Here is a 13,984-nt window from a genome sequence, read left to right on the forward strand (position 1 = left end):
ATTTAAAATCTAAGTAAATTTTCAAAACACGAATTAAAGTTTTTGAAAACTATTTTATTTTAGACTGCTTTCTTAATTATTTAGACCCCATATGATGATAGCGATAAATTCTAATAGAAATCTATTAAAATATGTTTATCATTGATAGATCCTAATTTTTTATATATATATTTTATAAATATTTTCAACCATTTGCTATTTATCATAATTTTTTTTATTATTATTCCAAAATTTTTACGCATTCTAATTACTTTTAGTTATTTTGTATTTGAAGGGGTTGCCACTTGTATGGACACAGGGAAGCCACCTAATTGCACAAAGAGGTGAATTCTCTCTATGTACTTACTTGTGTTTTACTTTTTCCTTTCATTTCAGTTGTGTGTAGATCTGTGTTTACAAAGAATTGAAAAGCCCTCAAGTCTTTTCTGTTCTTTCTTTGTTTTACTGCAATTTCTGGTTTTCTTCCTTACTTTTCTTTGGATGAGATTAAGAGAAGATAGAAGAGGAAGAGGGAAGAAGATGAACACACGATGTTTTACTGTGCTTTGGGAGCCAAGTATTATTTCTTTTCCAATTTTTGACTGTCCTATGACTCTTAGTTGAACTCTAGTTAGACATTAAGTTAAATCTTACGAATTTGCCTATACGTTTTTTACAAAGAGATCATTATTTTAGTAAAGAGTTATTCCCGTGTTATTTAAATTATTATTGGATAGTATAAGAGTTTCATGTTAAAATTATTGAACAATGACTCTCATATGTTTAATGAGGATGCAGTTTTGATTTGATTCTTCACCAAAATTCAAAATTTATTTGTGTGTATTAAACTTCATAAATATGAAATTTAGTCCTCAAATAAGTTTTGGATTTCATTGACTCCCCATCTAATAAAATATCAACCAATTCCTCGACGCCAAGAAGCATCAACGTGAAGGACACATTTTACATATCATAACTTTGGAAGAAAATCATACCAATTTTATTTTTTAAAAATAAGAATACAGTTAATTAAAATGTTTACCAATTGGAACTATAGTTTTCAAAATTATATTTTTGTTTTTAGAATTTGATTAAAAATTCAAGTGAAAATCATTATAAAGAAATTTAGAGAAATCAAACCTAAATTTTTAAATAGAAAATTTAGAACAGAATTGTTATCAATAGGAAACAAACATAATTATTAAAAGTTTGAGAATTGTAACAATAGAGATTAGATAATCAGGATTTGTAAATCCTTTTAACCTTGTGCTTATACAAATCACCAAAATAATTCCCTAAAAAATTCAAACCTTTTTTTCTAAATTAAAGAGAAAAAGAACCCTTTAATCATTAAAGAAAAAATAGACAGAACACATATTCTCAATCCAAGTACATGAAAGATCTTTGAATCTTATTATTTGCTAGAGCATTTCAAATTTATTTTACAAGCTACTTAATAGATTAAACTCTTAGAAACTAAACATCACAAACAAAGCCAAAAGAAACAAATACAACTAAACCCATCATATATATTATATATCTATATATATATATGAAAGGCAAAGTTATTCAAAAAAGATGGTGGTGATGTTCCTTTCCATGACCCTCTTTCTCCTCTCTCTTTGCTTCCTTCTTTTCATGATGCTCATGGAGCACAAATCCCGTGGCCCCGGCCACCACCGCCGCTCCAACTTCCTCCTTGATCTTGTGCTCATGGCTGTGTTCGCTGTCTTTTTTCGCCTCGTGCTTCTCATGCTGCAACAGCGAAAGAAACCGCGAGGTTGATTATACTTTAACTCTATTTAATAAAGAAATGAGAGGAACATATAAGAAGAGGATTTTATTAATTACCAGAGCATAGGCACCGGCTGCAACGGCACCGAGCTCACCGAGATGTTCAAGGTGCTTGTGGTGCTTCTTCTCTTCCTTGTAGTCGACGACCTCAGAGCTCTCTCCTCCTTCCTTGTGGTGGTGGAAAAGGTGGTGATGGTGATGGCCTTGCTCTTCTTCTGCCATAGCTTGGAGGGCTTTGCGATGGGATGATCTTTGGGTATGGAGGGATCAGTTTGATTTTATATACCAATTTTTCAGGGGGTCATTTTGGTCAAATGTTGGCTTTCCAAAAGTTGGAAATTAAATATAACAAAAGAATACTATAAAATAATTTTATAATTGTTGACAAAGTTTAATTGCATTGTTGGTGGAATATTTTAGGGATATACAATATTTTGTTTGTAAAAAAATAGAAAAAATGAATTATTCTAAATACTATCTACTTTCAAAATAATTTAATAATACCTTATATTTTAGGAGTTTTTTTTAAAATATAACGGTAAAATATTTACCCGTTATAGAACAATTTCAAAACAGAAAAAGTTCTCAGACACACAATAAAATATACAAAAAATGACTTAGTGATTAATTGTCATCCAAAGGAACTAATATATTTGGCAAACTATTGTTTAGATTTGACTATTATTTGTTACACTAATTGTTTAGATTTGATCATTTATATTTTGCTATCCAAATTTAAACGATACTTTTTAAAAAGATTTTTGGTACACGATTGTTTAATTTGGTTATTTTTTGTAAATGATCGTTTAAATTTAGACAACCAAATCTAAACAATTTTTTAAAAAATTTTTGCTATACAATCATTAGATTTTATTGTTTAAATTTGGATAGTTAAATCTAAACGATTTTTTTTTTCAATATTCTTAACACACAATCGTTTAGATTTGACTACTTTTGGTACATTATTGTTTAAATTTGGGTAGCAAAATTTAAACAATTTCTTTTCAATTTTTTTTGTACACGTTTAGATTTTATCGTTTAAAAATTTGGGTAGTCAAATCTAAACGATTTTTTTTCAAGATACTTCATACACGATTGTTTAGATTTTGCTACTTTGGTATACAATCGTTTAGATTTGATCGTTTACATTTGAGTAGCCAAATCTAAACAATTTTTAAAAGATTTTTTTGTACACAATAGTTTAGATTTGACTTTTTTGTACGTTTGGATTTGGCTACCAAATATCTCTCATGATCTTTTTTATTTCATACACGATCTTGAACAACCAAACAACAGTTTGAAAAAAAATTTAAAAAATAGATATTTTATATTTAGTACACGATCTTGAACCAAATAACTGTTTGAAAAAAAAAACTGCAGAAGAAGATTAAAAGATGATGGAAAGAAAAAGGATGGAAAGGAAGGACAAGCCTGTAAAATTTTAAAAAATAGTCAGTTTCAAGGACTTTTTGATTTTGTAACACGGGCAGTAAATATTTTGGTGTTTTGTTATAGTTATAAAAATTAACCTAAAATTTAAAATAAATTTAGATTTAGCTTTAGGTGAAAACTGCTAATATACTTACGTTGTAAAAGTACTATACCAATTTTTTTATAAGTTTAATTAATACCTTTAGTGTCACACTCACTCCCAAGTCATCTATTCTTAACCCAAGTGATGGTGCAACTGGGCAATAGATGTCGCATCTAACCTCAACGACAACTACCGATCTCGAACTTACCTCTACCTAAAGTGGCTAACATAGCAGAAACATAAACGACAACATCCACCAAATGACAAAACTTTACTAAAGGATATTGATTCTTCTTTTGTTGATGTTTAATATGAGTTAAGGATATTGATTGATTTTGTTAATTGTAGTGCTAGTTAAGCCCAACTTAATGTCATTTTTACAGATTATGTTAGAGTTGTACCAAAGGTGCATTTGAAATTCAGAATTAACCTGAGAAATGTGGTGTCACAGGCAAGTAATTCAAGTGACACTACGATTAGGTACTTTTTTTAAACTCAATATTTAGGGGTGCACTGAATGTTATGTATTTTTTCTTTTAAAGAGTATGCTATGAGATGACATTATATGCAAAATTGTTATGTGTTATGGAATTTCTTTATATAGATCAAAGTGCTTTTTGAAACTACACATTTTTTATTCAAATGTGTCGTGTGTTTGGAAAACTACTATGAAATGACAAGCACGAAATGAACCGTTCAAAGAATGTTAAAAATTATATTGATTGTTTTCCAAGTTTTTACTCAATAGATATATTAGGTTATACTAAAAATAATAATAAAACTAAAAAACTCTCAATGCCCTAAAACTGTTGGGATATGACGTCGGTTGATATGCTATATTCCAACGGCGTCGTCAAAATATCTGATGGACATTAATTTGTAGGTTTTGCTATCTGTCAATAGGCAAAAGACCATGTTGCCAAATAGAGTCTTCATCAGCACTCGTAATACTCCGTCGGCAAATATGAACTGTCGACAACATATTACTAACTGTCAGCAGAAGGGAATATACGCCAACGACATGTATTATCATGAGTTGGGAGATTCTCGCCTAACAACACTGTCGATGGTTTTCTATGCATAGATGTATAAACTGCCAAACACATTTTTGTGTCTAAGCCGACGCTTTATAGGTGTAGTGTCTAAGAGAGAAAGAAGTAAATGTTCAAGTAAAGTCAATCTTAAATTTACGTAAAAAAAACCATGGACAGTGTTATGTAAACAAGCATAAGAAAATGATCATGCGATCTCAAATTAATTGAGGTTTTATATGGGAACTTGAGCATTGTTTGATCTAAAATCTATCATGTTTTAACTAATTCAACTACTTATTATTATTTATGTGGTTTTGAGTATTTAGTTAATCACTAAATCATATGTATGCATGGCGCACTACAAGAAAAACTAACTACTATGACAGTTGCTATTAATGGATCGAATATATTAAAATAAGAAGAAGAAGTTGAATATCAAGTATTGAAGACACGTATAGCTAAACACATTACATCTCCACTAAACTCTTTACACAAGAGAGAAAGAAATAACATAGCAAAAGAAAATTAAGCACAAAACAAGCCCAAAGAGAGACACCACTATTATATTAGAGAGACCACACATTACACAATATACATATAGAAAAAAGAAAAACACATGACACTTCTTTTGAAACCATACTTTTACAAAAACGCAACCATTTTTATTTAGTTTATTTAATTATTTAAGTTTTAAAACACACATGTATTTCATAGTAATTAACTTTCGAAATGGACAACAAGATTACTGTGGAAATTATATTGAGGGTTTCATTTAGAATATATGGTGATGCTTCTTTCCATTAGCCTTTTCATCTTCCTCTTCTGCCTCTTCCTTTTCACGGTGCTCATGAAATGCAAAGCCACCCGCTCCAACCGCGGCCACCGCCGCTATCTCCTCCTCTAGCTTGTGCCTGTGTCCATGCTCTGAATCCTCTTTTGCCTCATGCTTCTCATGCTGAAATTATATTGCATTTGCAGGCAATGTGAAAAGCTCAGTCACATAAATTGACGTTAAAATAAATTCTTTTATAAGTTAATAGTTCAATCATTTAATTGGTCAAAGGTTTGATTTTTTATGCTTTTATACTCATTAATTAAAATATTGTTGTTTACTTACCAAAAGGGTAAAATACACATCTTTTGGTATTTTGTCATATTTTAATTGTAATTTGTATATCAAAAAAACTTTTTAGTACATATTGGAAACTAATTTTGAAAAACTTGAAATGACTAAAAAAAACTTTAGCTTAGAATCAGTTTGAAATAACTATTAAAAAAAAAGTATTTTTCAAAAATACATTTACCTTTAAACACATTGATTAAAACTCTTCAAAAATATAAAAATAAAATGAAAAACATGTTTTTGGATTTATTTTGTTTTTGCAAAATTATTTTTATGTAATAGTTTGTATGATTTGATAATTTATTAAAAGTGTTTTATAGAATCCAAATTACAATTAAATAATTTGTCTGCGGAGGTTATGAGTTGGAGTTAGGTGTCGATGGTAGTTGGAAAACAGTCACCAAAGATGGTGGTTAATAACGGTTGTTAGAAAACGATGATAAGAGGTTATAGTAATGATTACTAAAAAACGATCATCAAATATTATATTTGTCAATGAAAGTTGCGAAAATCCATTAAACAGTAATTAATTATAGACTAAACAAATATTTTTAATAACAACGTTTTTATTTTAATCCCATTTCAAATAGTTTTCATGGATAAGAAAAAAGATTTAAAAAAATTCCTTTCTAATTGTAAATAAAGTAGGTTATGGTTTTATTTTGTAAGTTTTGAGTTTGATTTTAATATTTTAATATTTTAAAATTTTAAAATTTTGTGATTGAAAGTTAAGTTTTATTTTAATTTATGCTCTTTATGTTTCAAATTTTAACACGTGTATCATTGAATACTCCATTTAAATATCTAATATTAATTCCTATTAATTAATTTAAAACATTCTAACTAATTAAGTTTCTTAAATATTTTCATGATTACTTTTAAAATTTTACAAAATCCTACCGTAAAATTTTAAAATTTATCAATAGATTCTAAAATTTGGTTATATTATATTTGACAAAACCTCCTCAAATCATTCTTCATAATTAATTGTAATTAATTAATAAACATTCATCTTAAAGATTCTCTAGAAATATTTATTTAGTGGAGGCATAGTTTAATTAAAGGGTAAAACAAAATTTAAATATAAAATTATAACCCTTTCAAATTTAATGATTAAATTCGAATCAAAATTAAACCCGAAAAAAAAAAAAAACTTAACATTGATTTGAAACTTAGACAGTTTTGATATTGTTTTAATAAATAGTAATAATAATAGTTATATTGAAGAAAGAATGACGAAATGAGAGTTATATAAAAATATATATTTATACCAAGGCAAAGGCACCGGCGCCGGCGGCACCAAGCTCGCCAAGGTGCTCAAGGTGTTTATGGTGTTTCCCTTCCTTTTTGTAATCTTCCTTATCTGAATTCTCATCTTCATTTCCTCCCTCATATTCTTTTTTGTATACACCGCCGTACTCCCCGCCCTCTTCTTCCATTCCACCACCGTACTCCCCGGATTTACGTCTACCCTTACTATACCCACCATCGTATTCGTCTTCTTTACGTTCTGACTCACCATACCCTCCCCCGTATTCACCGCCCTTATCTCCCGACTCACCGTACCCACCACCGTACTCGGCAGTGACCTTACTTTCAGACTTACGATACCCGTCACCGTATTCATCTACCTTATCTTCCAACTGACCACCGTACTCAGTGGCGACTTTATTTTCAGACAGACCATAACCACCGCCGTACTCGCCAGCCTTATCTTCCAACTCTCCGTACCGACTACCGTACTCAGCGACCTTATTGTGAGACTCCCCATAGCCACCACCGTACTCGGCGGCGACCTTATTTTCTGAGCCGCCGTAGGCACTTCCGTAAGCATCGAGTTTGTCTTCAGAGAGGTCTTCAGAGTAAGTGGAGGTTTTAGAGGGGACATTTTCCTCGTCCTCCTTGTGGCGATGGAAGAGGCTGTGGTGGTGGCCGTGGTGGCGGTTTTCCTCCGACATAGTGGTTTTTGTAGTTGAGATATTGTATTATTCTTCTAAATTGGATGTGTTGGTAATTTTGGGAAGGGAATGGGGAAATATTTATAGATGATTCCGAGCTGTATTATTAATTACAAATATACCATATTTGCAATCAAATTAATTTTTGCTCTAACTTACAAAATATATATTTGATGTATGTTTAATTACGACACATTTCAATTTGACTTAACAAAATAAATCTATTTTTCCAATTTTTTTAATTTAAACTCTTTTAGTTTTATTTACACTCTTTTCATAAATATTCTTTAAACTATATTTTAAATACTACTTTCAACTAACTTACTTTTTAAAAAATTAAATATATAAAAATGCATTAATATACCATTACTAAAATAAATAACATAATAAAAATGAAACCTCAAATTAAATTATTTAATTTTATAAAAAAATTATTAGTATTCATTTACTTATTAAAATACAATAAAAAAAAATAAAAATTGTTAGATGACAAAAACTTTTAGACAAAACATCTCATATTACATTTTTTTATATATATTGTAAATATAACAAGTAAATAATTAGTTGTTATTTTTACAATTTAGAAAATGAATTTTTTATACTATTTTTCGAGCGTTTCTATAAAATACATAATTTCAATAAATAAGGATGCATTTGAGTTAAAGAATTTTAGAAATAGGAGTTGGAATATATAGAAAATGCACCTCTTATTTAATGCAAGAAGTTTGTAGATCTTATCTCTAAAAAAAATCACTTTTGTATGCCTTTTCGACTCCTTACGCGTCAAGCACCATCTGCCGACTAATCCTATAAAAGGAAAATTATTCTTTCAAGAGATATCAACAAGTTTTCAACCAACTCATTTCACCATTAATTAATATTTCTAGTTACTCATACAATAAACAATTATAAAAATCTATTTAAATTTATGGATAAGTATATTTCCAACTTTATTGAATAAGTTCAAATTAAACTTGTTATTAATAATATCACGATCTTCCTTTTTCCCTTCATAATGTTTATCAAAATTGGCCAAAAGTAAGAAAAATAAGTAAAAGATAAAAACAGACTTAATACTCATATCTCATTCTATGTTTAAAGAATTCTTTTTAATACTAATGATAGTTCTCTCTTCTCATATTATAAATTTATGGTCACCAATCTTTTTAAAATGGAGATTGCAATGTTCATATCATACTTGAATTAAATATCCTAAATAGTATCACTGAGTTGGGGAAATTAATTGAGAAAAGTGAAGTGTGAATAAAAGCTGTTAGGTTAGTTGGCATTTAAATCAAGAAAGGATAAAATAAATAGACGGTGAGGATTGATTTAGAGGTCCACGTAGATTTCTGATAAGGCTTAATTTGGGCCATCAAAACCAAATCCTCAATCCATGCAATGTCCACATAACGTAAACAATAAGGAAAGGCTACGTGTATTCGGAGTACCAAATATCGTTCTTCTTCTTCGTCACAATAATGTGACTCTACATCACTAAGCGTTAAGCCATACTTAATTAGATGCATACAAATGGAAACTTTGTCGTAAAATTTAGAAACACGACACAAACGAAAACACTAATACGAACAAAAGATAATATAATAAATAATAGATTAGTTTTCGTAAATGTAACAAAACACTAAAATGTTTATGATTCGTACGTGTAACAAAAATAAAAAGTTCATGAAGTACGTAAAATATTTTCTTAAATTTTAAGTTTGTCATTGATATTACAGACCATTCGTCACTTCTCTTTCTTCTTCTTGTTTGCAATTTATTCATATTCTCTTCTAGATCTTTTCGAGTCTTCTTTTAGATTTTTTTTCTTATATTTTTATTCTTCTTCTTTTTTTTTTTCTTTCTTTATCCTCTCTTTCTTTAACCCAGCACCTCCTCCAGAACATCAAAATCGTTTAAATATCGGTATGATTTAAACGAACGCTTACTTAGTCAACAAGATCGTTCAACACTGTCAACACAATCGTTTAAAAAGAACTACATGATCATGTGAAAAGGATCTAAATGATTGCTTACAATAGGCAATATGATTGTTTATATTTGAAGCATTTTTTTCATCGTTGAAAAAGAACTATGTAATCGTTTTGATATGATCTAAATGATCTCTTACCATAGTCAACATGATCGTTTAGATTTAAAGCATTTTTTTCCATCGTTGAAGAAAGCACACGATCATGTTGATACAACCTACGCGATCGTGTATCATTTTCTACAAGATCGCGTATCATGATCGTTCATAAAAAGAATTATATGCACATGTGGTCGATTAATTGCATGTTGACTGAGATATTTTTGATATTTTTCATTATAGACCTGTGGACTTTTTCGTTTTCAAAATTGTTTTATATAGTGTAAATATCTTATTGGTTTGTTATATATTTGAAAAAAATCCTAAATAATATATAAAATAAATAACTAAAATATAGAAAGTACTAGAATCACTAAAATAGAAATTGAAAATTAAGAACCTCTTTGGTAGAGAATATGGATTATCTTTATTTTTTTTTAGATTCACCGAGTTCAGCAAATATGAGTTTGGCAGACAATTTAGATTTCATTTTTTAAAACTGCTAAAACAAAGAATGGAAATTTTGAAAACATCTTTTGTTATGTTTTCATTCTATCGAGAATTTAATTCTACATTTTAAAAAAAATGATATTAAAGACACCTAAAAAAACATTTAAAAATATAATATGTCATTTTATAAACTCAATTCATTTTTCCAACTATAATACATATTACATGCAACGTTGGAGAATAGTGAATAGTGAACAGGTAGACGTCAGAGGAGACTCTATCTTCCGATGCACTCAAGAATGCATTGGGATAGCCCATTTTCTTGTAAACTTGTAGAATTAGATAAATTTTTAGGTTAAATTACAAATTTGGTCGGCATGGTTTTAAATAGATTAGAATTTAGTTTCTATAGTTTGAAAGTTATGGATAAGAACGAATTAGGTTTATTTTTGTCGAATAGTTTTGAAGAAAATGAAATGATATAAAACAAAAAGTAATAATGGGAAGCAAGAGAATGTATATGAGAAGTTGATGAGAAAGAGGTGGATGTAGATAAAGTGGTTGCTTCCATAATTGTTCATTAAACCATTCATAAAAGCAAAGAGTGAAAGTGGAGGAAAACCATAGAAGTTGAAGGGACCAACGTTCAAAAAGCATATTGATTTTGAATAAGAGAGATTAGATTTTTAGTAGTGAAAGGTGAACGTTGGAAGTTAGTGTGTCGGCAACACGGCATATTCCCACGTCTTGTAGACGTTGCATTTTCAATATCCAAAAAAGCTTAAACTGCTATACTATACTTCTCACTCACTTCTTCCATCTATTTTTGTTTTGAATGTGGACACTCGAGAAAAAAGAAAACAAGAGAGGAACACTTCTGTTTATATCTTGTCCAATCATCTCAAGATTTAATGGAAAGAACACATTCACATGAGGCTTAGAGGAACGCCTTGTTCTACATTTTAAATTTGATTGATTAAAATAGTATCACCTACACTCATACCAAAACTCTAAAAATAAGCTCTCATGTTACTTTTTTCTTTTTAAATAGTCAATTGATTTATTTGAGCGTTTGAAACCTACAAATTTGATCAAAGAATTTAAAAAATAGATAAAATTGATGGACTTAATTTAAAATTTTTAGTCTAAAAAGTTGGTGAATTCCACTAAAAACAAAAACAAAAACCAGTTTATCTCATTAATTATCAACTCTTTACACTGTGGATCTCATGAGTTCACACTCCTTAGATCTCGTAATTTCTTAAGAAATTTATATTTAAATCATATTACTTTTAGAAATATAAATATGAATGAACGTGTAGCTTGCATGTGATGATGTGACATAAATTGAGGAAAGAGTCATGGAGATCTTGGCTGCACGATTCAAGAAACTATGACACACTTTAGTGCATGTAGGCAAACTCATTTTCTATCTCTAGGTTATCATTCACCGTAATATTGAGCTTTAAAAAATATGAGAAGTGTGATTGTTCCACGTTTGGCCAAAAAATTCAAAAGAATGATAAGCTTAAATTATTATAAAATGAGCTTAGTCTTTTGGTTTGAAATTGTCTCGAGTAGAAAATACACGACAACTTTAGTAGCGTGCTAATTTTAAATTAAATTCTCTTTTAAATTTTCTAATTAGACAATGAGATTAAAGAGTGCAAATAGTATAAAAACTTTGAGAGGTTTATTGTAATCATGGTTGGGTGACAAAAATATTATGTGCGATTGTAATAAATTTTTACATTGAAAATTTTTCTTCGGTTTGTGGTTTTTCGATGGCTTAAAAGATTTTCTACATTAATCCTTGTCTTGCTTGGTTTTTTTTTCTTCTTCTAACTTTTATGTTTTATCGACAAGGCTAGATGGGGAGTCACAATCCATTAGATCGAATCTATCCCAAAAAGATTGTGACAAAATACAGTAAGATTCCGCTTAAATTAGATTATTAATAATAATAATAAAAGAACAAAGGAAAGAAAAACACACATTGATTTCACGTGAAAATTCCTAATAAATTTGAGGATCATAAAAACTACGGGCAATAATAGAAAACTTTCATTATATAAAATAAGAGTTACAAATTTTCTTTCTTATCGACCAAACTCTCTTACAAAAATAAACTCTTTATTTTATGTCTGAAACTAATTTACTCGTTTGCGTGAGATTTTAGAATGGTTTGGAAATCATGGTTCCTTTTATTTATAACGGAGAAAAACTTATCATTGATTAATTTGAAAGATCCAACGACTCTAATTATCCAAGATTATAAATTGATTTTGGACAAAGAGTAAATTTTTTTTGTAAAAGACAATTGATAGATATGTAAAGATTAGGTAATAAAATGTGATTGGTGCATGGTCCAATCACATGGACTTTGTGAGTTTGGACACACATAGGTTGGCTACCATGTTATGGAAGTGATTTAGCATGTGGGTTGGTTGTTTTCTTAAATGAAAAAGTGAGGTTGGAATATGATCAAAGAGTGATTAGGGTGAGAAGTTTGAATCACAAGTGTGTGTGTGATGCTTATAGTATTAAAATGGGATTAATGTAACGACTCAACCAACACTTAGTTGAAAGGATGACTACGTTCAACTACTAACTGCAATAACACTCATGTTGGGCTCCAAACCTCAACTCATATATCTATAGGTTATCAAGAAGAATAGCAAATTATGACTTTTACTTTGTAAAAAAAGTAAATTTATTTTTAAATTGTTAGAATAACAAAATTTAAAAATCTAAAAAATAAATAAATGGAACAATGTCTCCAATGTTCATAGTCAATTAAAAAACAGTCATAAATAAAATTGTTCACCTAAAATCTAAATATCTTGTAATTAAATAACACGTTCTTGTTGAAATTGTGCACGTTTAGGTATTCAAAACCGAAAAGAATCCAGCTTCACTATCTTCCAATTTCCTAGATTCCACCAAATCTTCAAAGTCTTCGAGTTGCAGAAAATATTGGAGCTTTAAGATTCGTCCTCCTGAAAATCTTCAAAGTCTTCATACATTCAGCGCAAATTAAAGGATTTTCTTAACTTCAAGGGCTAATTAAGAAAAAGTACAACAAAACCCCAACAATCACAAAGTCACTAAAATCTGGTGATTGACGGTGGCCGGAAGTTTTGGCAGAACTGGTGAATGAATGGTGATGAAGGAGACCGGCGCGGTTGGACGTGCAATGCATGAAGGAACAAGCAGCGCAAAGGCGCTCGACTTCAGATGAAGTAAAAATGCGACTAGCGACGTGCAACAGAGGAGACGTTTTCTTACGGCTTAGTTCTCAGTCAACAGAATGGAGGGGATGACTACAAAGGTGGAGATCTCGACTGGACAGAGAACACTCGAACGAAGATGGAGGTGTCATCGATGGCTATGGTTTAATGAGAGTGAAGAAGATGAATAATAATAATAATAATAATAATAAATATTATTATATTATTCTTTTCCCTTAAATATTATTATATTATTCTTTTCCAGTGTTGATGACAATGGTCACTACCAAAATGCAAAATGATACTTTTTCGAATGACATATTAGGCGATCAAAGCTGCAAGTTCAACGCAAGATGTCTTTCGCTACCTGGGAGGATAAAACAAAACATTTGAAATTATATTAGACAAAAATGTCTAGTGAGTGGAGTCTGTCATCAACACTTTTAATAAATCAATTTCTACCTTTAACACATTACAATCATTTTGCCAAATCATGTAATATAAGTATTTTATGCTTCAACAAAAGAATGTTGAGTTTAAAGTTACTTATTTTAATGAGTTAGACGATTAACATAATTCAAATCTCAACATCAATATTTACCAATTGCATGGAAAATCATTTCCCTTTGAAATCAAGCATAAGGCTCATGTCGAGTAGAAACACATTCATCATCATACATCTTAAAATCACAACGCAGAATCATTCTGCCTATTTAATTATATATTTGTACCATTTATGATGAAATTCATCCATATTTAGAATAATTTAGAATTTAGAATTAATGCATATAGG

The 13,984-nt window shown here is 29.6% G+C and overlaps 2 protein-coding genes across 2 annotated transcripts; both read right to left on the reverse strand.

Annotated features, from left to right (window-relative positions):
• Window positions 1-1,356: 1,356 nt before the first annotated feature.
• LOC101213815 (abscisic stress-ripening protein 1) lies at window positions 1,357-2,079 on the reverse strand. Its single transcript, XM_004138333.3, has 2 exons — window positions 1,831-2,079; window positions 1,357-1,734 (listed from the first exon to the last, which is right to left on the reverse strand). Exons 1-2 carry the CDS (start codon window positions 1,993-1,995, stop codon window positions 1,549-1,551), a joined length of 351 nt encoding a protein of 116 aa, XP_004138381.1. The 5' UTR covers window positions 1,996-2,079; the 3' UTR covers window positions 1,357-1,548.
• Window positions 2,080-4,750: 2,671 nt separating this feature from the next.
• On the reverse strand, window positions 4,751-7,484 carry LOC101213577 (glycine-rich cell wall structural protein 1.8). The gene is made up of 2 exons (XM_004138332.3): window positions 6,736-7,484; window positions 4,751-5,296 (listed from the first exon to the last, which is right to left on the reverse strand). The coding sequence occupies exons 1-2, from the start codon at window positions 7,420-7,422 to the stop codon at window positions 5,114-5,116; spliced, it is 870 nt and encodes a 289-aa protein (XP_004138380.1). The 5' UTR covers window positions 7,423-7,484; the 3' UTR covers window positions 4,751-5,113.
• Window positions 7,485-13,984: the final 6,500 nt, after the last annotated feature.

This window comes from Cucumis sativus, chromosome 6, assembly GCF_000004075.3.
Source record: "Cucumis sativus cultivar 9930 chromosome 6, Cucumber_9930_V3, whole genome shotgun sequence".
NCBI classification, from domain to species: domain Eukaryota; kingdom Viridiplantae; phylum Streptophyta; class Magnoliopsida; order Cucurbitales; family Cucurbitaceae; genus Cucumis; species Cucumis sativus.